Consider the following 23,141-nt stretch of genomic DNA (forward strand, 5'->3'; position numbering starts at 1 on the left):
ATGGAAATAAGCCTCTTATTGCAAAGCAGTTTCACTCAGTGTACAGGTAACAAGCTCAGGTATATCTTAGGAAACTCATAGTAAAACCAAGAATGGATCAAACCGCTATGCAGTGGGAGTCTTCTTTCCATCCCCGAAGTGCACGCCTGAGGAAGGGGGAATAGCAGCTACAGCCCAGTCTAGCTGCCCTGCTGCGTCAGCCTCTCTCTCTCTCTCATTCGCTCCCCCCCCCCTCTCTCTCTCTCTTAGTAGAGGACCAGTTCTGGCTCTTCTGCTCTGAACACGCTGCTCATCTCCATCCACTCAGGCTGCACCTCCCACAACAAATCCTGCAGAGAACACAGGTCCTGATCCGAAACCGCACAGTGGGAGAGCCCAGGAGCCTGCTCTGGAACCGGAACATGATCTAGAACCCAGTCTGGAACTGCGGTCTGCTCTGGAAGCTCAGGGGCCGCCGCACCAGCCCACAGGCTCCACTGGAGGGCGCAGTGCTGGGGTGAGGGGGCCGTGGTGCAGGCTGGTGGGGGGCTGGGGCCCCTTTGCTGCTCCCATGCTTCTCTGGGGAGGGGAGGGTACGAGTAGCAGTGCTGTGTGAACCAGGAGCCAGCAGGGGGCAGTGCGGCGGGTGCTGCAGTCATGCTCTGGTTGTGCAGAGAGGGACAGTCCTGTAGACTTGCTGTGCTCTGGGCTTCTTGTTTTATTATTCCTATGTTATAACCCCCCCTCACTGCAGGCAGGCTCCAGAGAGACTCCAAGGGGGGGATCCACTGCCTGAGTCTGGGGTGCGTCGGGGGGTCTGCAGGGTGGTAGGTGAGGGAGGTGTGAGAGCAATTCCCTTCCTCCTCCTCTCCTTCGCTGTGCTGCTGCAGGGAGCCTGGCAGAGTGAAGGGGGGGCGCAGGGGACCCCACTGGGCCAGGCTCCCCGGCTCGGACTGAGCTGGGCTGAGGTTCGAGGGCTCAGCCTCCCCCCTACTGCTCCTGCTGCTGCTCCTGTCCTTCAAGTTCCTGGCTCTTCGGTTCTGAAACCAAACCTGTCAAACAAAAAACGAAATGATAAGATACTGTTCTTGAAAGGCTTGTTTGCTGTTTTGTTTTGTTCCCAGGCTTGAATAAAAGATCCAAGTCAATGTTCTTAAAGAGACTTACAAACAATAAAAAAGACTAGCCTAAAAGCAAAGCAGGCAATTCAAAAGTTTTGACACATCAGTCTACACATCTAGATGTACACTGTGCTGAACCATGCTTTCATTATGCTGTAGTACACTGTGCCCATGCCTTTACCCTGCGATAATACAATACACTTCTGTGCGGGGTGGAAGAGCGATGCATGGATAGTGGGGGTGTTTGGCTGGCCTCGGCTGGGTTGGAGTAGGCTGGGCTGGGTTGATTTGGGTTTGGTTGAACTCTCACCTGTATGCGGGACTCCGGTAGTCCAGTGGCCTGTGCCAGGCTCTCTCGTTGGCTGATGCCTGGGTAGGCGTCTCTGTCGAAGGCTCTCCGCAGCAGCTCCAGGTGCTCCTTGGAGAAGGAGGTGCGCTTCCTCCTGCTCGCTCCCCGGGATCGGACTGCGATGCCTGGGAGGGGAGGGGAGAGAGGCCGGGGTGAGACCAGAACACAGAACAGGACCTGCCTACTGTAGAGAAGGACTTCTAAACGCCCTTTTGAAAAGTTTACCACAGTCATTTTGCATTGTAATTTTGCAGTCCCCCCCATGCTTTTTATATGCAGATAAAATACAGGATTGATATCATTGCATTTATTTCACAATAAATGTAGTGTTACTGTCCACAGATAACACCAACTTGAAAGTTATCTAGCAATCATTTTACCCCCCAAGGATTTAAAAGCACACTTTAAAACTCCACAGACTTTGCTTGTCGTTAAGTATTTTGTTAGTTACAGCTTAACAGTGCTCCACATATGATGTGAAAACAGATGCTGGTGGTTAACTGCTCTACACATGGAGATGCTGTCTCTCGCAGGGCCCTCTGACCAGTTGTGTAATATTATGCTGACCCTTCTTAATGCAGTGAGTCACACTTACCAGCAGTGGCGCTGCCTTGCTCCTTCCACATGCTTGCCCAGTCGAGTCTCTCAGTCTGATGTCAGTTTCTCTGGTCCAGGTCCTCGGTTTCCTTCCCTGCTGTGGCTGCTGGTTCTCTGGTGCTGGTTCTAGTGTGTTCTGATCTGTGACACCGGGACTCTTCCATTTATATCCCTCAGCCCCCAGAACCCTGCCCCCCGCCCCTAAATGCTTATTGCGAGGTGTGGCTCTAATGTCCTGTAATGGGGTGTGGGCCCGAGAGTCTGTGCCAGGTCTTTGAGGTGAGATCACACCTGGTCCAATCCACACCTGAGCTCACCTTCAAAGCAGGCCAGGCCTCTGAGACAAAACCTTCTAGAACTTTATCTTTCATATATTTTTAGAGTTTTTAAACTGTTTTGATACGAGAAGTTTCTAAGACTTTGAAAAACATTATAAAGTACAGGAGAGATAGGAAACTTAACACGGTCCTATTATACGTGCAGTGTGGGGTGAGAATGTATTCTATGAATTATCGATGAATTCAACTTAACAGAAATCATGAAAGAACAATGAAATAATGTCAATGCATGGGTTAGCAAGCTCATATCCTGTATACACAGACAGCGGCGCGTTATCCACCGAGACAAAAGGGGTTTATTTCACATTCAGAACACCACAGGTTTTATATTGAGTTTCAGTGACAGAGGACTCAAGACACAGAGTGGATTGTGGGTGCTAGAATCCTGTGGATCCTGGACCAGCTAAACAAACAAAACAAATAATAAAAGGAACTACAAGACAGCACGTCCACCCTTATCAAAAGGTTCTCATAGCAAACGCGTAGAAAAGTGTAATATAGCACAGTCAACGCAGGATAACGCACAGGCAAGCATTGTAAAGCACAGAGAGGCATGGTAAGCATATAAAAACAACATGGCAAACCAGGTTAAACTATGGTTCAGTAGTTCGGGACAAACACCAATCACAAAATGTTTTAGTACAAATATTTATTGTAGAGAATGCGGAGTATGCGATTTAACAGAAAAGTATGCTGTATATACACATTCATTTGGCATCAAACCTAACTTGGTTTGAGGGTTCGCTGCCTGGCCGACTGGACGAGGCTGAGACCCCCATTTGATAAAACATAAAAACTGTTATTAAGAAAGGTGGAGATGGAGAGGTGGTGGGTTACGATGAAATCAAAACGCAACTGAGAGATAAGTGAAGAGGGTATTTATAGTGCTAACAATTTAAATTAGCTAATGTGTAAATTGAATGATTCATTTTGGTGACGCGGAGATTGGTGTCTGACCCTCCTCCCGAACTTTAATTATAAATTTCATTAAATGCAGGGTATAGACATGGGAAAACTGCAGAATTACTGGGCACATTTTCTATGAAGAAATGTTATAAGGGTACTGTAATAGTCTCTAAGGACAAGGGCCAGTAATGATAATATAAAACCATGAAGCTAGGCACAACCCCCGGTGCAGGTGGGATCTGGTAAACCAAAGTCGCAGTGGGGATGCCTAGCTAGTCTTGACACAAAACCTCTGTGGATTGGGGGGAGGGGACACCCCTTATCAAAGCGTCCCACAGTAGCCACAGCAGTGTAATACAGCACAGTAAAGCATGGGTAAGCACTGTAAAAATCAGAATGCAAGTGTGAAAATAGCGCCGTAAACCTCTATAAGCGACACACTCACATTTTAATAAGTCATCTGAATATTTGTATTGTGTCTTTGTGCAGCTCGCGCAAATCTATTTGTGTTTAACTGCTCACGATTGTGAATTACGTCTCGTTTTGAAAGGTGTCGCATTTATTCCTCCCTTGTGATTTTAGGAGAATTGTTTGAGACATGAAAAGATGCGAAAGACGAACAAGTTCACTGAAGTGATAATGAGAAGAAATCGAGGCAGGTTTTGCACTGGAACCCGAACATTTGACCAAATAAAAAAAAATTACTCAAGGACTCGTATTAAACATGAAATACGTTTTTAACCTTAGTACGGTGTCACGTGTTCGTGCAGGGGCGACATACACAAGATGTGCTAGAAATTTCTGACAGATCCTTAACCGTGACTGATTACTTAATTACTTTTAAAAGTAATGCATGGAATGAAAACGTTACTGTTAAAACCAACCAGTGGTATTATAATGTCCGAATTTGTTTAATGCTAGTTATTCAAAACGCTCAATCAGAAAGCATTATGCAAAACTCATAGGAAACTATTCCCACTAAATCCACCAGACTTACGGCGTAGAGACCAACTATTACATGTCAGATCCATTTTAAATGCAGCGCCGCGTGTCTGCTAACTTAGCCCGAGTTCAAAGTGTAGTTGGAGAACGTGTGACTCGCCTTACTTAAACTTCTTAAGAACACCATAAAAAAAACGAACGCTGCGGGTTTTTTAATCAATATGTTTATAATTAATTTGCAGTAGCGGCTAATGAATTAAGTGACATTAAACGGCGTTTATTGATCCCGAGTTAAACATCACAGCACGGGTGTTGAACTTCAGTGGCGGGTGGGAAAATTATCGGCCCTCCAATACACATACCCGCAATTCACAGTTCAGAGCACCGCTACACCAACGGCAACAGCGAGCCTCTAAGAGGTCATTAATATTAAGATTATTAAGACGATATAAAAATGCATTATATTATGAATGTGTTTGTTATTCTTGGAAACGATCATATGCATAAAACGAAAGTGAAAGAAACCCCAGTTTGTAATTCTTTTTGTTCGGTGTTGAGCAGTGTGTTGTCACCATTATAGTTTAGAAAACAAGAAATAGTTAGAAGGCCATCTGAGTTTGTTTTGATTCACCTTTTACATGAGCGATCCAACCCCCTGGCATGATATAGAAATAAATCCTTTTTGTTCTTTTGGTTGTTTATTCGTGATTCTGTGATTAGTTGATTGGAAGTAAACATATAGAAAAGGACGGGTCGAATGGTTCTTTAGAAGGGACAGAGACATGTTTCAGACAGAGACAGGCAATTTGATGGACACAGAAAGACCAGCAGGCAGTGAGTGTGTTCATAGAACTGTAAGGGCTGTTGAAAAAGCTTTATTACAGAACTGAAAACTTTATTTTAATTGATCAAAACAGGCTTTAAAAAAGTGCTTAAAAACCTCCCTTGTTCAGTGAATGGGGCAAAGTGCTTGACATTACTGAAACTGTGTTTTCCTGTTGTCAATGAAACCAGCAATAGCCCAGAGCAGTCTGAGGAATATCTTGCCTTTTGATTTTATTCAGAAAAACAGATTTTGAAAGAAAAGAGAAATATTCTTTAAACAACTTGAGAGTGTAAAGCTTTGTGAATAGAACCCAGCGTTTCAATTGAGACAGACACACTGACTGACAGACATATGGACATACAGACAGACACACAGACAGACGGGACTGACACGCACACACGCACACAGACACAGGCTGACAGACACACAGACAGTCAGTCAGACACAGACAGACAGACAGACACACAGACAGACGGGACTGACACGCACACACGCACACAGACACAGGCTGACAGACACACAGACAGACAGACAGACAGACACACTGACAGACACACAGACAGACAGACTGACTGACTGACACTCACAGACTGACTGACTGTTTCCATTCATATAGACAGACGGGCAGGAGTGTGTTTGTTTGTGTAAGTTTGTTAGTACGAGTGTGTGTCTGTGAGTGTGTTGGTGTGTGTTGATCGAGTTTGTGTGATTGTGTGTGTGTTTGTTTGTGGGTTGGAGTGTGATCGTGAGTTTGTGTGTGTGCGTGTTTGTGCTCTCACCTCGTGACTGTGTCTGGCTGGCTGAGGGATGCCCCCCCCCCATCCCCCTTTTATAAAGAGAGAGTCTGTCTGCAGCTGTAGTTCAGAAACACAAAGCCCTGCCTTGGTAGAGAGTGCCTGTGCTGGAGGAGAGTGCTGTAGGGCCCCTCTCACGCATGAGACACACACACACACACACCGCAGTGATGGAGCCCTGCAGGGAGGGAGCGTTTTTCCAGCGGACCCGACTGCACTGGATGGTTCTGATCACTTTCTTGTGTGTCATGCTGACAGTGAGTACTGGACTAGGAGGCAGGGGATCTGGGTTCAACACAGAGAGAGAGAGAGAGAGAGAGAGAGAGAGAGAGAGAGAGAGAGAGAGAGAGAGAGAGAGAGAGAGAGAGAGAGAGAGAGAAAATATATATCCTGGTTTAATACTGCACTGGGTGTTTTTATCGTCAAGTCTTCATTGCAGACCAGTGTGAGCCAGTCCGGGTTTTACATTCATTCTTAGAGAGAGTTCTTCTACAACTGAGGGAGTGTGTATGTTCTGCCTCCCCCGTGATTGCATGCTTTAATCTAGTTTTACCGATGAACAAAGCTAGGATTCTCCCGTGTCCTGTGATTACATGGTTTAACTGCAGATCACTCTTATACACAAGAGTAATAAAGCTCCTATTTATCTGAGGAATGTCTTGCACTCTGGAAGCTGCATGTGACTGGAGGGGTTGATGAAGTCTCTGTGCCTCAGCAGATCACACCGGGGGGTGAGATGAACGCTCCAGTTAGGGAGTGACACAAGCACGGTTATTCTGGTTTGATTGGGGACTGGGGAGACTGTACTGAGTGAGGCCCGTGTGAGAGAGACTTGTGCTGAGGAGGATGGGGCGGAGCAGGGCTGGGACAGAGGCTCTGTGTTAACCCCTGCTGTGCTGTGCTGTCTGTGTTTCAGTGGGCAGTGTTCTGGCCGCAGCAGGTCCCCTATGAGGCGCTGGGTCCAGTCGGCGCTTTCTCCAAGCACATGGTGGAGCATCACTACCCCCTGCTGTACTACGGGTCAGTCCGCGCTACACTGCGCTGCCTTTTTAAATGTTTACTGGACGGCTGGTTTCACAGACCCCGATTAGCACTGATCTTGGATTACCTGAGGTGACATGAGGCAGTCCCAAGATTAGAGCTAATCAGGGTCTGTGAAACCAGCTGCATATCGACAGACTCAGTGATTTAAAATCAGTGTATCTGAAGGACTGACTAACTGCTCTACCCTGAACTGCGGGCCGACCCTCTCTCCCAGTGAGAGACTGAAGAGATTGAGTAATTCAGCTCCACGATGCTAAAGCAGTGCTCCCTGTTTGTTGAGCAATACAGAATACAAAATAAACTGTACACTGGAAGCAACAGCAAAGCAAACGAGTAACATTCTCAAGAGTTTAGTTTTAATATTCAGTTGTACTTGTCACTTGTATCCTCAGGTGTATCTCTCTGTGTCTCAGTGTTGCTCTCTCTCTCTCTCTCTCCTCTCTCTCTCTCTCTCTCTCTCTCTGACTCGGTATTGATCCTTCTCTGTTCCAGCTGGTGGTTTGCCTGGTCTATCCACGTGGCCGAAGCCGTTTACAGCCTCAAACTCTGCAGGTAAACTCCAGCTCTCTTCCACCACTCCAGAGCTGCAGCTCCCCTTACGAGAGAAAAGGGAAGGGAAGGGGGCATAAATAAGCAGCATTCGCAGATATTTTAAAGCGTTTTTTAAAAAGTGCATTTTTGTTCATGTTGGGCCCATGTGCTGATGCACTGTTACTTGATTGTTTGTGTGTGGACGGGACTGTGTGGGTGTGCCAGCAGAGGGCACTAGAGGATAGTTTTTCTCACAGAACACATGTGTACCATGTTTAATTCTGCACACTGCCCTCCCGAGGAATGCATGACGCACTGTGTTTAAAGCTGAAAACCCTTTCAGAAGACTTGCCTTTTTAAAAATCCTGTTTAAATCTCTCATGGCCTTCAAACCTTTTGTGGTAACAAGTTACAAGCTAAAAAACAAAGCGTTGATGGATCAGCCCTTTTCTCTGGTGGTACTCCATCAAACCTGTAGCATGCTGTAACAATGGTCAGAGTGAGTGTGTGTTACTTGATGTGTTTTACAGCCTACTCTCTAGACCCCAGAGCAAGTTTCTAACACTCTTAAAAGGCGCCTAACCTTGTCAATGCCTTTGCCGAGAGGTCTCGTCATCCTGACGGAAGCTGAAGTTTTTACCCTGTCTTCCCAAACCGGCTGTACACCTCAATCTACCCCTACCACTGGGGTGAGAGCTCCTTCTGTGTTTATATTGAGATGGGGGGTAGTGTGTATGTGCGTGTGTGTGTGTGTGTGAGCGAGAGAGAGAGAGCACAAAGCTCTGTATATTGCAGTCTGCAGCCACCTTATCGGAAGTGTAGAGACCTATCAGTACATCTGCTGGTACTGTTGTTTTGTTTTATGTATAGTTGTGTTGCAGTGACAGTGTGTGTGTGTGTAGTTGTGTTGCAGTGACAGTGTATGTGTGTGTAGTTGTGTTGCAGTGACAGTGTGTCTGCGTGTAGTTGTGTTGTGTTGCAGTGACAGTGTGTGTGTGTGTAGTTGTTTTGCAGTGACAGTGTGTCTGTGTGTAGTGTTGCAGTGACAGTGTGTGTGTGTGTGTAGTTGTGTTGCAGTGACAGTGTATGTGTGTGTAGTTGTGTTGCAGTGACAGTGTGTCTGCGTGTAGTTGTGTTGTGTTGCAGTGAGTGTGTGTGTAGTTGTTTTGCAGTGACAGTGACAGTGTGTCTGTGTGTAGTTGTGTTGTGTTGCAGTGACAGTGTGTGTGTGTAGTTGTGTTGCAGTGACAGTGTCTGTGTGTGTGTAGTTGTGTTGCAGTGACAGTGTGTGTGTGTAGTGTTGCAGTGACAGTGTCTGTGTGTAGTTGTGTTGTGTTGCAGTGACAGTGTGTGTCTGTGTGTGTAGTGTTGCAGTGACAGTGTGTCTGTGTGTGTGTAGTTGTGTTGCAGTGACAGTGTGTGTGTGTAGTTGTGTTGCAGTGACAGTGTGTGTGTGTAGTGTTGCAGTGACAGTGTGTCTGTGTGTAGTTGTGTAGTGTTGCAGTGACAGTGTGTCTGTGTGTAGTTGTGTTGTGTTGCAGTGACAGTGTGTCTGTGTGTAGTTGTGTTGTGTTGCAGTGAGTGTGTGTGTAGTTGTTTTGCAGTGACAGTGACAGTGTGTCTGTGTGTAGTTGTGTTGTGTTGCAGTGACAGTGTGTGTGTGTAGTTGTGTTGCAGTGACAGTGTCTGTGTGTGTGTAGTTGTGTTGCAGTGACAGTGTGTGTGTGTAGTGTTGCAGTGACAGTGTCTGTGTGTAGTTGTGTTGTGTTGCAGTGACAGTGTGTGTCTGTGTGTGTAGTGTTGCAGTGACAGTGTGTCTGTGTGTGTGTAGTTGTGTTGCAGTGACAGTGTGTGTGTGTAGTTGTGTTGCAGTGACAGTGTGTGTGTGTAGTGTTGCAGTGACAGTGTGTCTGTGTGTAGTTGTGTAGTGTTGCAGTGACAGTGTGTCTGTGTGTAGTTGTGTTGTGTTGCAGTGACAGTGTGTGTGTGTAGTGTTGCAGTGACAGTGTGTCTGTGTGTAGTTGTGTAGTGTTGCAGTGACAGTGTGTCTGTGTGTAGTTGTGTTGTGTTGCAGTGACAGTGTGTGTGTGTAGTGTTGCAGTGACAGTGTGTCTGTGTGCAGTTGTGTTGTGTTGCAGTGACAGTGTGTGTGTGTAGTGTTGCAGTGACAGTGTGTCTGTGTGCAGTTGTGTTGTGTTGCAGTGACAGTGTGTGTGTGTAGTTGTGTTGCAGTGACAGTGTGTCTGTGTGCAGTTGTGTTGTGTTGCAGTGACAGTGTGTCTGTGTGTGTGTAGTTGTTTTGCAGTGACAGTGTGTGTGTGTAGTTGTGTTGCAGTGACAGTGTGTGTGTGTAGTGTTGCAGTGACAGTGTGTCTGTGTGTAGTTGTGTTGTGTTGCAGTGACAGTGTGTGTGTGTGTGTAGTGTTGCAGTGACAGTGTGTCTGTGTGTAGTTGTGTAGTGTTGCAGTGACAGTGTGTCTGTGTGTAGTTGTGTAGTGTTGCAGTGACAGTGTGTCTGTGTGTAGTTGTGTTGTGTTGCAGTGACAGTGTGTGTGTGCAGTTGTGTTGTGTTGCAGTGACAGTGTGTCTGTGTGTAGTTGTGTAGTGTTGCAGTGACAGTGTGTCTGTGTGTAGTTGTGTAGTGTTGCAGTGACAGTGTGTCTGTGTGTAGTTGTGTTGTGTTGCAGTGACAGTGTGTGTGTGTAGTTGTGTTGTGTTGCAGTGACAGTGTGTGTGTGCAGTTGTGTTGTGTTGCAGTGACAGTGTGTCTGTGTGTAGTTGTGTAGTGTTGCAGTGACAGTGTGTCTGTGTGTAGTTGTGTTGTGTTGCAGTGACAGTGTGTCTGTGTGTAGTTGTGTAGTGTTGCAGTGACAGTGTGTCTGTGTGTAGTTGTGTAGTGTTGCAGTGACAGTGTGTCTGTGTGTAGTTGTGTTGTGTTGCAGTGACAGTGTGTCTGTGTGTAGTTGTGTTGTGTTGCAGTGACAGTGTGTGTGTGTAGTTGTGTTGCAGTGACAGTGTGTGTGTAGTGTTGCAGTGACAGTGTGTCTGTGTGCAGTTGTGTTGTGTTGCAGTGACAGTGTGTCTGTGTGTAGTTGTGTAGTGTTGCAGTGACAGTGTGTCTGTGTGTAGTTGTGTTGTGTTGCAGTGACAGTGTGTCTGTGTGCAGTTGTGTAGTGTTGCAGTGACAGTGTGTCTGTGTGCAGTTGTGTTGTGTTGCAGTGACACAGTGTCTCTCTCTCTCTCCGCAGTGACAAGGGCATCGACAGCCTGTTCTCGCGCTTCCTGTGGTGTTTGCAGACCTTCCTGTTCGGGATCGCCTCTCTGTCACTGCTGCTGAAGTACCGACCTGAACCGCGACCCAAACGCCACTGAGACCCAGACACTACACCCTGCTCCCCACCCACACACACCCCTCCACCCCCATACAGTTCTAATGTCTGAGATTGTATGTATGTACGTGTGTGTTTTTAATTGTGTGCTTGCTAAAGCCCTTCCTGCCTCCCAGCCCCTCGGCTCTAATGGCTGTACCAGGACTGTGCTGAATCTATTTATTTATTTGCTGACGTCACGGGACTCCAGCTAGGCGCTTGGGATAGTTAAATACCATCCGCTAACGGAAGGCCGGAGATCACTCAGGAACCCCTCAAAACCCAACCTGGAAAAACTTTGCCAAAACCTGCCTGCCACACCCTGTGCTGCTGGCGTGCGTGCGTGCGTGCAGAAAAGGTGGAACACAATGATGAATCATGACATGAAGCCACTCTGAGTGAATCAAAACTGGACATGTTAACTTATTACGAATCCTGTTTTAATTAAAAGAAAAGAAAACAGCACCTAGTTAATACTGTTATCCATGTCTTCAGAATTATGTCAGTTGGTAATCTAGCGTGCGCAAGACAAGAATCTAGCATGTGCAAGACAAGAATCTAGCGTGCAAAAGACAAGAATCTAGCGTGCAAAAGACAAGAATCTAGCGTGCAAAAGACAAGAATCTAGCGTGCACAAGACAAGAATCTAGCGTGCAAAAGACAAGAATCTAGCGTGCAAAAGACAAGAATCTAGCGTGCACAAGACAAGATGTGCTACAAACTGACCCATATCTAATGACTTGGATAACAGCATTAACGATGGACTGTTCTTCTCATTACAACATGATTCATAATGAATGTGCCCAGTCGACCCTGTAAGAGTGTCTTTTCATTCAGCGCCTCGCTTCGCAGTCCACTTACCCAACCATAGTGCACAGGAGACGTCTTATAAGAAACGGGATCAGCACTACATATGAACTTCTATTAGACAAACAGTCAGTGTGTGTGTGTGTGTGTGTGTGTGTGTGTGTGTGTGTGTGTGTGTCTGGGGCAGTGCCAGCAGAGTTGCTTAATAGTCTGGAAATGCAATACTATAAATGTCTGTAGCAGGTAATTGGCTGGGGTCAGCCTGCCCTTCACTATTGGGATCAGAATTATCCAGCTCTAATCCCCCCTCTCTGCTGCAGGAGCTGTCTCCTTTCGTTACCTTTCCTCAGTGAAGTAACACTTTCATCCTCCCTCTCTTCTCTTTGTCTCTGCTCTAACACTCTCTTCATCACAGGCAATAAGAGGTAGAGGGGACCATTTCTGATTAGACTGCTTCAGAGTGAGTGAGAGAGGAGACTGGATGGGGCAACAGAAACAAGTATATTCCAGCTCAAAGTTCAATAAAATAGATCTTCCAGATTCACAATCTCCCTCTCATTGAACAACTTAATATTAAAAAAAAAAAAAGGTTTTCAAGTTTTGGTTTATTTTCTAACACATTCAGACATTGGATTATAAATACCTACATACAGTATTCGGAACATATGTTAAATACAAATATTAAATGCGTCGCACATACGTTCAAACACTCATAAACTCTGCAGGTAAAACCATAAGAAACTGACGAAGACATCAGCCGAAGTGTTTGTCTGCTTCACTTACAGTTTACCCTCCACATGTTCGGTTGAAATATATATATATGTGTGTGTGTGTGTGTGTCTCTGTCAGCCTAAGAAAGTACCAGTAAAAAGCATGCTTGTTATTATAATATAGTAGCTTTGCTATTCACAGCCAGCATTGAGTGTGTGTGTGTTTGAAAGTATTTATTTTAACCCTGAGATTGCAGTCATCCAGACGTGGCGTCTGAAATCATGAAGACAATGCAATCTGTTCTGAAGTGTATTTGTATTAGTTAAAAGCATAGTGTGTATGCAGTGTTACTATCTGTAGTGTTGTGTGCGCAGTGTTGCTGTGTGTGTGTGTGTAGTGTTACTATCTGTAGTGTGCAGTGTTACGTGTGTGTGTTTGCAGTGTTACTCTGTGTGCAGTGTTACTCTGTGTGTGTGCAGTGTCACTGTGTGTGTGCATGTTTGTAGTGTTACTCTGTGTGTGTGCATTGTCACTGTGTGTGTGCATGTTTGTAGTGTTACTCTGTGTGTGTGCAGTGTCACTGTGTGTGTGCATGTTTGTAGTGTTACTATGTGTCTGTGCAGTGTCACTGTGTGTGTTTGTGTGTGCAGTGTTGCTGTGTGTCTCTCTGGCTCCCCCAGTGGTCACCGCTCATGCCAGCACAGAGTGGTGTATCGCTCTGTCAGCACGTTGCGCAGTTGAGTTGTCTGCTGCCTGTCCCTCGACTCCACCACACACGAGACCTGAGGAGAGAAGTGACAGGAGGGAGAGAGAGTGTAAGATAGAGAAATTGAATGTATTGATCATTACTTTGAAATGTTTCTTTAGTTTGGGCACAGAGGGCTGTATAGTCATGTGGGGGCACACAGGCAGCACTGTGGGAAGGGGCTCTGATCTGAAGAAGGCTCCTCACCTGCACATTGAACACGCTGGAGGAGGTAAACTGCTTCTCGTGACTGATATCCAGCAACCTACAGGGAGAGCCAGAGAGGATTAAACAGAGATAGAGACAGGGGGGTGAGAGAGAAAGGGAGAGGGAGCTTGTGAGAGAGCGGTTAGAGAGAAAAGGGGACGATGTCTCCTTTTCAGAAATATAGGAACATATTATATGTCAAACGCTGCAGTACTTGCCAAAAACCTTGAACTTAAAGCAAAGATCAAAAACTATCAGGACTTTTCCATGACCAGTTTTCCATGACCAGAGTGGATTTCCAGGACTGGCCTAACTGCCCCCAGCTGCACCCCGATGTGTTTCAGTGCTGTACCTGGTTTCTTTCCTCTGACTCTGAGTTTTAGCTTAATTTGAATTAAAACTCAATTCTTTATTGTTGATTTGTTTCTTCTGCTGATTCTCCATCTCCCCAGTCATTGATTGGACTGGCAGTTATTGATGCTGATACTTGTGATTGGTGCTATATAAATGCTACAGAGATATAAAGATGACATTATCGTCGTTGTGTGTGTGAAGGGGGGGGGGGGGGGGGGGGTTAGTTTGAATTTCTTAATGTCTGGTTCTGTGTTTGAACCCGTGTCCAGTGGTGCCTACCTCACGCCCTCTCTGGCCAGTAAGTCCAGTAGCTTGGCCGTGTCTCCGGGCCACTCCCCCAGCTGGACAGCAAACTTACTGACCCGACCATCCAGAGCCAGAGCTCGGTCCACACACTGTCTGAGCAGGGGCAGCTCCATACTGGCACTGCACACTGCGATAGCAACCCTGCAGAGAGGAGAGGAGACACTGCGTTACACAGTGATGCACACACACACAGTATGAGCTCCACACTGCAATAGCTGCGCTGCACACTCCCTTCTCTTCCCCCCTCTCTCCTCCCCTCTCTCTCTCACCTCTTGCCCTGCAGCTCTGGCAGTTTCCCTGCGAGGATGGCTGCTAACCCGATGGCTCCCTCGGGGTCGATGGTGGCTCTCTCATACTCCTGGAACCGCAGCATTGAGACCAGCATGTCCTCCTCCCTGGGGGAGAGAGGGGAGAGGGGCTATACATATAAGAGATTGTGTATAATGAAGAAAATGCAAATCTAATAAGTCCGTGTTACAGAACTATTGTTCTGTCTCTCATGTGGGGATGAGAGAGAGGGAGAGAGGGAGTGAGGAGAGTAGGGGAGAGTTGAATGGAAACAGCCCTTCGTTGCTCCCCTGCTCTGTGGAGGCTCTCCCTACCTGACTGTGATGACTTTGTCCACCAGCTTCTTGGCCAGCAGGAATGCATTGTTGCCGAAGGGGGGGCCCACCAGATCTGGGGGGGGGGGGGAGGGGTTAAAAGTAATGTTAATGCCACCCAGTGTCAAACATAGAGTTTACTGCGGTAAACAGTTGTAAAAGCACAGCAGAGGGAGTTACCTCCGTAGAGCTTCCTATTGGCGGTGCTGTGGAGCTCCTTGATGGGGTAGCCCAGCTTCAGAGACTGCTGCAGGAGAGGGCAATCCTCTGGCTCCACCCCCTGAGAGCAAATAGGAGGGGGGATAGAGAGTGAGGGCACACGTCACAAAACATTCACTACTCCCCCACACACTCTCACTGCACCCCTACACATCCCCACACTCACCCCCGCTCATTATACCCCCCCCCAACATAAACACCCTAACTCCCCATCCAAACTACACTCCCCAGCGCACTCAGTACACCCCCATCCACACACACTGAAGTGTGAGAATGTGAGGGTGAGTGTACGCGTGTTACTCACAATGACGGTGATTCGGGGGTTCAGGTGTTTGAGCGCGGCTGCCGTCCCGGCCAGTAGCCCGCAGTGTCCCCCCGCTGGCAGGATCACTGCGTCCAGCTTGGGCACCTGCTCATACATCTCCAGCCCCATAGTGCCCAGGCCTGCCAGGTACGTAGCGCTGTCCTCCCTGAGGGAGAAGGGTTAGAGACCAGTGGCAGTGCACAGTTAAAGTGGAGTGTGACTGTGTTAATACAGTGTGCAGTGTGACAGTGTTACGTCACTGTGACAGTGTTAGAGCAGTGTACAATGTTAATACAGATAACTTTGACAGTGTTAGTGCAGTATATGGTGTGCAGTGTGACAGTGTAAGTTAACTATGACAGTGTTAGTGAAATGGACATTGTACTCACTCTTCTATGTACAGGTAGCCATTCTCCCGAGCGAGGCGCTGAGCGTGGCTCTGTGAGTCTCGCGGGGTGCTCCCGTATGAGATCACCATGGCTCCGTACTCACGGCAGGTCTTGGGGCGCGAGGGGGGCACGTTGGCTGCCATTATAACAAAGACGGGGATGCGCAGCTCTGAGGCGTGGTGCGCCACCGCCATGGAGAAGTTACTGTCTGAGGCCACGATCACACCCTTCTTCTGCTGGTCCTGAGAGGTGCAGGGGGGCAAGAGAGAGGAGGTGGGGGAGAGGGAATGAGGGAGGAGTAAGAAAGCAGGAGGAGGGGACAGGGAGAGAGGGAGAAAGAGGGGGGAGAAAAGAAGGTTAACCAACCCCAAACTTCCCTGGAAGTTCATACAGACTTGATGAAGGCCATGTGGATAGTGGGCCAGGTTTATCAAAGGCTCTTTGTGAAATCTGCAATTTGCTCCCTTTTGTTTGAGAAAGGAGAATCCAGCTGTCAATGTTACAAGAATCCACAGGGTTGCTATGACAACTCAAAGTCCCGAGTTGTATTTTCGCTAGTTTCGTAACACGAACAGTTTTTTTTTTCTTTTACAAGAAAACGGTTCAAACTGCACTTTCACATAAAACCCTTAATAACAGTCCCACTGTGTAAGACTGAGTTACATTTAGACTTTTGAACAGCTCTGTTCATGGATTCAAATTGCTGTCCACTGGAAAACAGACGTCAACATTACTGGCTGTAGAGCCTGGCAGAACGCCTTGCAACAGAAACAGCAGAGCAGTGCAAGAAAAGATTGCTTATTTTTGTTATTTATTTATATACATCATCTTAAGATTTAAAAATAATTGAGACATGATGTTACCCATCATAGCCCCTGGCTAATCTCTATAGGTCCCTCCGACAAACTATTTCAGAACAGCCAATCCCCGGCCAGCCCTTAAATCATGACATTTTCCAGTAAAAAGCTGTTTTCAGATTTGCCACTGATGAGAAACAGGTGTGAATCCTGTGTGGTTAGTTAAAGCTATACTGAGCACCTTGTAGAGTTTAGAAAACATGCACTGGTTTGCTGCCCATTGCTCTGTATCCATTCCTTTAAAATCGTTTCTAAGTTAGTTGTCTGTAAGGTGTCTCCTGCTTAAGGGATGCCATTTCGGGCGACAGAATTGTGACGAGAAGCTGCAATATTGGCTGGTGAGATTGGGACAGATCTGTACCCGTGATGCTGGGCTGCGTGCTCCGTACCTGGCGCAGTGATGTCAGCAGGTAGAGCACGCCACGCTCCTTCACTGAGCATGTGTAGTGCAGGTGCTCCTTCTTCAGGAAGAGCTCAACACCGTACTGCTTTGAGAGCCTCGAGTACTGAGGGAGAGATGGGGAAGAGAGGGTTACAATAGATGTATATGGGAGGGAGAGGGAGTGAGGGAGGGAGAGTGGCTGTGTCAGGAAGGGTGGGAGGGAGTTGTATTACCGTGCAGGGTGTTTTCTGAACCCCACACTGGATCTTGAAGGCTGCTGCGCTGATGTCCTCGAAGCGGATGAAGGCAGGAGGGTTCTGTGCACTGGTGGGACGGGGCTCAGCTGGTTTCTGGGGTTCTGCAGCATCCCCCAGCAGGCGCTTGGGGAGCCCCACGATCTTCATCTCCCAGCTCTTCACATCCCCGTTCAGATACTCCTCCTCCCCGAAATCCTTCAGCCTCTCAGGGGCAATAGATGCAGAGCGATGGAGTGTGTGGCTACTCCTGATTGGACCATCCTTCTGGCACAGCCCCTCACAGCATGGGGAGCCCTGCTTACTGCCTGCACTGCGCTCCTCATCACTGAGAGAGGGAGGGGGGGGGGGGGTGAGACAGAGGGGAGTGACAGGGAGATGGGGGTGAGACAGAGGGGAGTGACAGGGAGATGGGGGTGAGACAGAGGGGAGTGACAGGGAGATGGATTATGAAAAACAGTACAGTTTGCCCCTTTTTCTGTAAGTATTAAACATTTTGGGTCATGCCTTCTTCATTGCAGTGAAGAAAAAACAACATGAAAAAAGAGATACAGATTGAATAGTAGTGAGGTGGAAACCACTGCCCAGACAAACCAGGAGACTAAGTGATCTCATTACCACAACACTCGTTCATTTTACAAAATAAACCAAAGTATTATAATAAAAGGTATGACTGTCTTTGTGTTTAAAGCTTTCATGCAGCAGCCTGCTGTGCAGCCTCAGAGGAGTGGGTTTGCAATCCCACTGGTCTTCAGTGATCTCAATACAAACACTCCCTGCTCAGCATGACTTCCTAAGATTCTACAGCTTCAGAACTGCTCCCTGTGCGGTGGGGGCCCAAGACACTAAAAACGGCATCTGACTTAAAAACGGACTCATTCTGAGGGCAGTGCATTTGTGAAGATACAGTACCTGCACACTTTATCAAACTCTGATATAATCTGGGAACACTGTATTGGAAAACAACAGAACACAGTCTTCCCAAACATCATAACCTGTTCAGAACATGAAATTCTGTTTAAATAATTCAATAAGGTTTGATATTTACAAAACTCTTTTCAGAATATCAAACTTAATTTGATCAAAACCTTCTTTTTAACACCTTGTGAGTTAAAGCTTAGTGAACAGGGCTCGCAGTGTGTTCATTCTGAAATCCTAGGATTCTTCCACAGTGAATTCCACAACTGTCTGGCAATCAGTGGCTGCATGGCTGCAATTCCCCGGCAGGCTTGTTCACTTGACACTGTCTTTAATAACACAAACACAGTATTACAGTATCTACCCAGCAGGTGGTGCCACGCAAAGTGTGCAAACCTTAGAACTGCGCACCCCTCCTCCCTTATTCTTTATATATCTCTGTCTTCTCCTCCACCTGTCTCTCTCCCCTTCCCCCCTTCTTGCACTGTCCAACTTGAATGTTTCTCTCCCACTTTCACAAAACTTTTTCCCACAGCCCCCTCTCCCTCCTTTTACACCGCACACTGCTATTGAACCTACCCCACACTCGAGCTGAGGGAAAGGGGAATGAGAAGGGAAGGATAGAGAGAGGGAGAAAGTAAGGGAGAGAGGCTGGGGCCTTTATTTACCTAAAGAAGAGGAGCAGGACAAGTGAGAGAGCGAGGCGAAGGAGGAGTGCCACTACGGTCTGGAAGGGAGGCAGCAGAGGAGGGCCTGGGAGGAGGCTGGAGTCCGAGGCTAAGGCAGCTGGAGGCCTGGGGAGAGGAGGAGGAGGAGGCGTTTCCTGGATCATAGAGACCCTCTAAACCCTCTGGGAGTCTCAAGGAGCACTCAGAAGCGGAGAGAAGGTGTAGTAGCTGACCTTTGCCAGAAGGGGTCATAATCCTCTGAAGTTTCTCTGGGGTTGTCGTTCTTCTTGGTGCGAGAGTCGAGAAACTGGGCAGCAAAGTTCATCCTACAGGAGGTCTGTCTGTCTGGAGGTGTGCAAACAGGATTCCCTCTGTGTGGAGGTGTAGTGTTCCCCAGTGTTGAGACTTCTCCCTTCTCTCAGCAGTCCAGTGTCTCTCTCTCTCTCTATCTCTCTGTCTGTGTGTGTTTACTGCACCCTCTCTTTCACACAGGCGCTATTTAAAGGTGGATTGCCGCGTGCACATGCCAGCCCCCTGGCTATTTAGGGCCTGGATTAAACCTCTCTGACGTGAGCAAAGCGGAATTAATGTTTCTCCAAGGACCCTGCTCTTGGAGCTTGGAGGGGTAGAGGGAGTGCAGCAGATCACAGAGGCTGTGGGGCTGAGGTGGTAGCTTGCCAATACCTGGGCACCTCTGCACCTATCGATATAGAGCAGGAGCAGGAGCCTGCGATTAGTGAAGGGCACTGACTGTGCGAGTGCAGCTTCAAGAAAGACGCCAGCTCTGCTTAAAACTATAGAATATCTGAGAGCTTCACTGGACTGCTCAGTTCTACTCTGAAATAGCATTCCTTGAATTCCGTGTTTGATAGTTTAACTCTTGTGAACTCTGCTCAATCAGAAAGGACGCAGGCGTTCTAGTTTGTTTACAGTCCCCAAAACTAGTTCCAGCTGTTGGATCACATCCCCTTCCCTTGAAACCTGCTATATTTGCTATATAGTCACCCAACACCATAGGCATGATCCTGCTACAGCCTGCAGTTCTGTAGGTTACAAATGACATGTTCAAGCTCTGCAATAGCTATTATTATTATTATTATTACTCATCTGGTTAAATAAAGGTAATATATCAGCATGTGGGAGCCGCCTTCCTGTGTGTCCACTATTCAGCACTTCTTTGAAACATCAAATCTCCCTCCCACAGCGATTCAGCCTTTCAGATACGCATTCACATTCCGACACACATGCATACACAGTAACACAGACACGCACACATGCACCCTCACTCAAACCCGGGTCTCGAGAGCGCTACGGCTACAGTCCTGTCTCTAGAGGCTGAGGCAGGCAGCCAGGCTGGCAGTGCGCCCCAAACCACTCCAAAAATATTCATTAACAGTAAGAGTGTTTCCACAGGGCCAGACCCCGTCCTGCTGTGTGTGTGGTTGTGTGTGAGAGACCCTGTACATCTCTGTGCTAATTACACTGTGTGTGTGTGTGTGTGTGTGTGTGTGTAGTAGCGCTTTCATTCCAGAATTTCAGAACTTTTGAATGCAGTAATGTCTGTTTGTCTCCCCCCCCCCCTCTCTCTCTATCTCAGTATAATAGGAATCATTTGTTTTCATAGGAAACTAAGTGAATGAGAGAGGGAGAGGGAGAGGGAGGGAGAGAGAGAGAGAGAGAGAGGGAGGGAGAGGGGAGGAAGCGGCTGACAGGCTTGGCTCAGCTCTTAAGTATTTCATCTCCTGCTCTGAGACTCATTGTAGCCCCCCCCCACCATCTCTCTCTCTCTCTCTCTCTCTCTCTCTCCTACCCTTTCTCTCAGTCTCTCTGAGCGACAGGGTCCACTTACTTCCTCTCCCTCACACACTTGGACCTGTAGAGATTCAGAACCAGGATATTTGGACCCAGACACCCAAGCTGAGCCATGAAACGCACCTCAATACTGGGGCTCCTGCTGCTGCTTCTCAGAGACCAGGCTGCTGCAGGTAGGTGACACCACACCCGCACACACTCACAAACAGGCCCACACAGATCTGCTGTGCTTGGATCTTAAATACTAAAAGAAACTTAACAAATGCATTGACAAATGTTTCAACTAGAAGTCTATTTCAATGCATTAATTGAAGACACTGAGAAAAGGGTGGACTTTATTCAGTTTCTCTTAGTATTTGTAAATGTAGCACTATTAAGGGTTTAATAGGTATGGATGTGCTTGTGTCTTACTTACAGGGTTACAGGGTCAGCATAGCTTCATCTTCACCTTCTGATCCTGATGAACTCATTTTAAAATTCAATATAGGTAAACAAAACATGAAGCCCAAAACAGTATAGAAAGCTACTGTTTAGCATCTTGATACACGGCAGTACACTCTAATACCGTATGTGAAAATGAATGGAAAGTCTGAAACACAAAAAAGTAGAGCAGAAATGCTTTCTTTTCTACTGAGCATATGTATGACAAAAGGTGTACTAAATATTGAATCTATTAAATGTAGATTTTCAGCCGAAATAATTCAAGTGTTCAAGTTTAGCAGTTTAACTTACTGATTGGGTTGTGCATGTCACAGGGAACAGACACCTTTAAAAAAAGATCATTTCTGTCTTTGTAAACAATCTGATATATCAGATTATATAGCAGAGCAGAGGGCTAAGCTACTATGGAATATATAATGTAAAAAACAGGTACTAAAGAATTCACATGCTACAGCTGTAGGTGTTACAGCATATTTTTAAGTCCCTGCTCCCTGAATGCCTCTTCGCTAGCTACCCATATGGCTCTTGGTTCACTGGGATACAGGCTTCATACCTCACAATGCAGTGCATTCTGGTACTTGTAGTCCTGCATCGTATAGAAAAGGTGCAGGTAAAAAGTGTTGAGCAGTCTCAAACCGTCCTGTGAACTGGGAGCTGTATGGTCCTCTGGTCCTCTCCGGGAACTCCAGAGTGCCGCTGTGTAACGAGGATGAAAGCTGATCTGACTCCAGAGTGCCGCTGTGTAACGAGGATGAAAGCTGCTCTGACTCCAGAGTGCCGCTGTGTAACGAGGATGAAAGCTGCTCTGACAGACAGGGCTCAAGCAAGAGGAGATATTCATCAAGATGATCTGGATTGTGTGCTGAGCTCTCCTGTCTGAAATACAAACATCCTTCCAGCTTCTTCAATCTGGCTCCACGAGACCATACTGCCTCCCTGTCCCTCAGCTCTAACCACTAGACCACACTGCCTCCCTCACTCCCAGCCTCTCAGCTCTAACCACTAGACCACACTGCCTCCCTCACTCCCAGCCTCTCAGCTCTAACCACTAGACCACACTGCCTCCCTCACTCCCAGCCTCTCAGCTCTAACCACCAGATCACACTGCCTCCCTTCCTCCCAGTCCCTCACCATGAACCAGTAATGACTAGGTAACACATACGCAAAAAAAGAAAACCTGCCCACCTTCTTACTACTATAAAAGGGAAAAATGATCCTTCTACGATAAAACACAACTATTTTCCAGAATGTATAGTTGTGCAAGCCTGTGCCCTGCCCTTTCCCAGCTCTGCTTTGTGTTTTGTAAATAAATAATGGAGTTAATTCCCTAAAGGCTGTCCTGGCCTGGGTCCCGCTTGTTTGCCAGCTCTCAGCTCAGAGCCTCTAATATGAAACATATGGCTGTTCTGATACTGCCTGTAATTGTATCAGAGAGGCTCACTGCACAGAGATCATCTGCAGGACACCTTGTCAGGCAGCGGAGCAACGGTCTGTCCAGCTGTCAGCGTCCCTCCTTCTCAGTGAAGCTAACTGCAACGTAGTAAAGCACAGTGAGGTCACAGGCAAGCATCATTTATGATTACATATAAATTTTGTTTTACTGGTTTTAAGCTGCTTTAAAAATGTATTTAAGAGTTCAGAAATGCTTTGATGTTTATTAGAACACTGTGATGCACAATGAATATGACGGGTTGAGTTTATGTTCAGTGTATGTTTGTATCTGCCAGTGCTGTGTAGTAGTATCCTAATAGTTTGCATGGTATTTTGCTGTTTTAACTGTGCTTTTCTCTTGGTTATAGTATACAGAAATTAAAAACAATTAAAACAGCACTGTGGTGTATTGTATTGAGGACTGTGCTGTTCTTGTCTGCAGGACCTGGAGTGGGCACACTGCCCAGAGCTGTCCATGGCACTGCCTGTCAGCAAAACAGTGCCCTGCACCACAGACTAGACTCAGTCGAGAAGGTAACTGGGAGAAGCCCTCCGTCCCCCTCCCGGTCCCCCATCAGTCAGACACATTACAGGCAGTGTACTGCAGCCATGAACTGCAAAGAAAGACCAATCATAATAAAAATAATAATAATATAAAATGTTCATCTGATTTGAACAGTATCCTAGTATGATAGACAGATGTAGGGAGGAAGAGAGGGACAGAAGGGTGAGGGAGGAATATAACAGGGCAAGTGCAAGCCTTTAACCACTATGCTAAAGAGTTCTAGAGTTTACAGAGCTTTTTAACCTCATCTCAGTGAAAGGGTAAGACTCTGTAAAGGCACTGCATCACACTGCATTGCATCACACTACATACTGGATTGCATCACACTGCATTGCATCACACTACACATTGGATTGCATCACACTGCACTGCAT

General features: G+C 46.9%; 2 protein-coding genes across 4 annotated transcripts; one reads left to right on the forward strand and one right to left on the reverse strand.

The window, feature by feature from the left end:
• The first annotated feature begins 5,934 nt into the window (after positions 1-5,934).
• On the forward strand, positions 5,935-12,213 carry LOC117415397 (transmembrane protein 254-like). Of its 2 annotated transcripts, XR_009329040.1 has the most exons (5): positions 5,935-6,109; positions 6,769-6,872; positions 7,389-7,448; positions 7,958-8,116; positions 10,676-10,813. XR_009329040.1 is itself a non-coding variant. In XM_034025681.3 (4 exons), exons 1-4 carry the CDS (start codon positions 5,993-5,995, stop codon positions 10,797-10,799), a joined length of 405 nt encoding a protein of 134 aa, XP_033881572.3. In that variant the 5' UTR covers positions 5,935-5,992; the 3' UTR covers positions 10,800-12,213. The 2 variants fall into 2 exon arrangements, 1 of the variants encoding a protein (XP_033881572.3); XM_034025681.3 differs by lacking the exon at positions 7,958-8,116 and having other exon boundaries at positions 10,676-12,213.
• A 585-nt stretch (positions 12,214-12,798) lies between these two features.
• On the reverse strand, positions 12,799-20,084 carry LOC117415310 (uncharacterized). Of its 2 annotated transcripts, none has more exons than XM_034025464.3 (11): positions 18,519-20,084; positions 16,912-17,260; positions 16,686-16,802; positions 15,440-15,681; positions 15,051-15,216; positions 14,708-14,807; positions 14,528-14,603; positions 14,195-14,320; positions 13,899-14,066; positions 13,266-13,323; positions 12,799-13,095 (listed from the first exon to the last, which is right to left on the reverse strand). In XM_034025464.3, the coding sequence occupies exons 1-11, from the start codon at positions 18,680-18,682 to the stop codon at positions 12,997-12,999; spliced, it is 1,665 nt and encodes a 554-aa protein (XP_033881355.3). In that variant the 5' UTR covers positions 18,683-20,084; the 3' UTR covers positions 12,799-12,996. The 2 variants fall into 2 exon arrangements, with proteins under 2 accessions (XP_033881355.3, XP_033881357.3); XM_034025466.3 differs by having other exon boundaries at positions 18,752-20,081.
• Positions 20,085-23,141: the final 3,057 nt, after the last annotated feature.

This window comes from Acipenser ruthenus, chromosome 7 (genome assembly GCF_902713425.1).
Source record: "Acipenser ruthenus chromosome 7, fAciRut3.2 maternal haplotype, whole genome shotgun sequence".
NCBI classification, from domain to species: Eukaryota; Metazoa; Chordata; class Actinopteri; order Acipenseriformes; family Acipenseridae; genus Acipenser; species Acipenser ruthenus.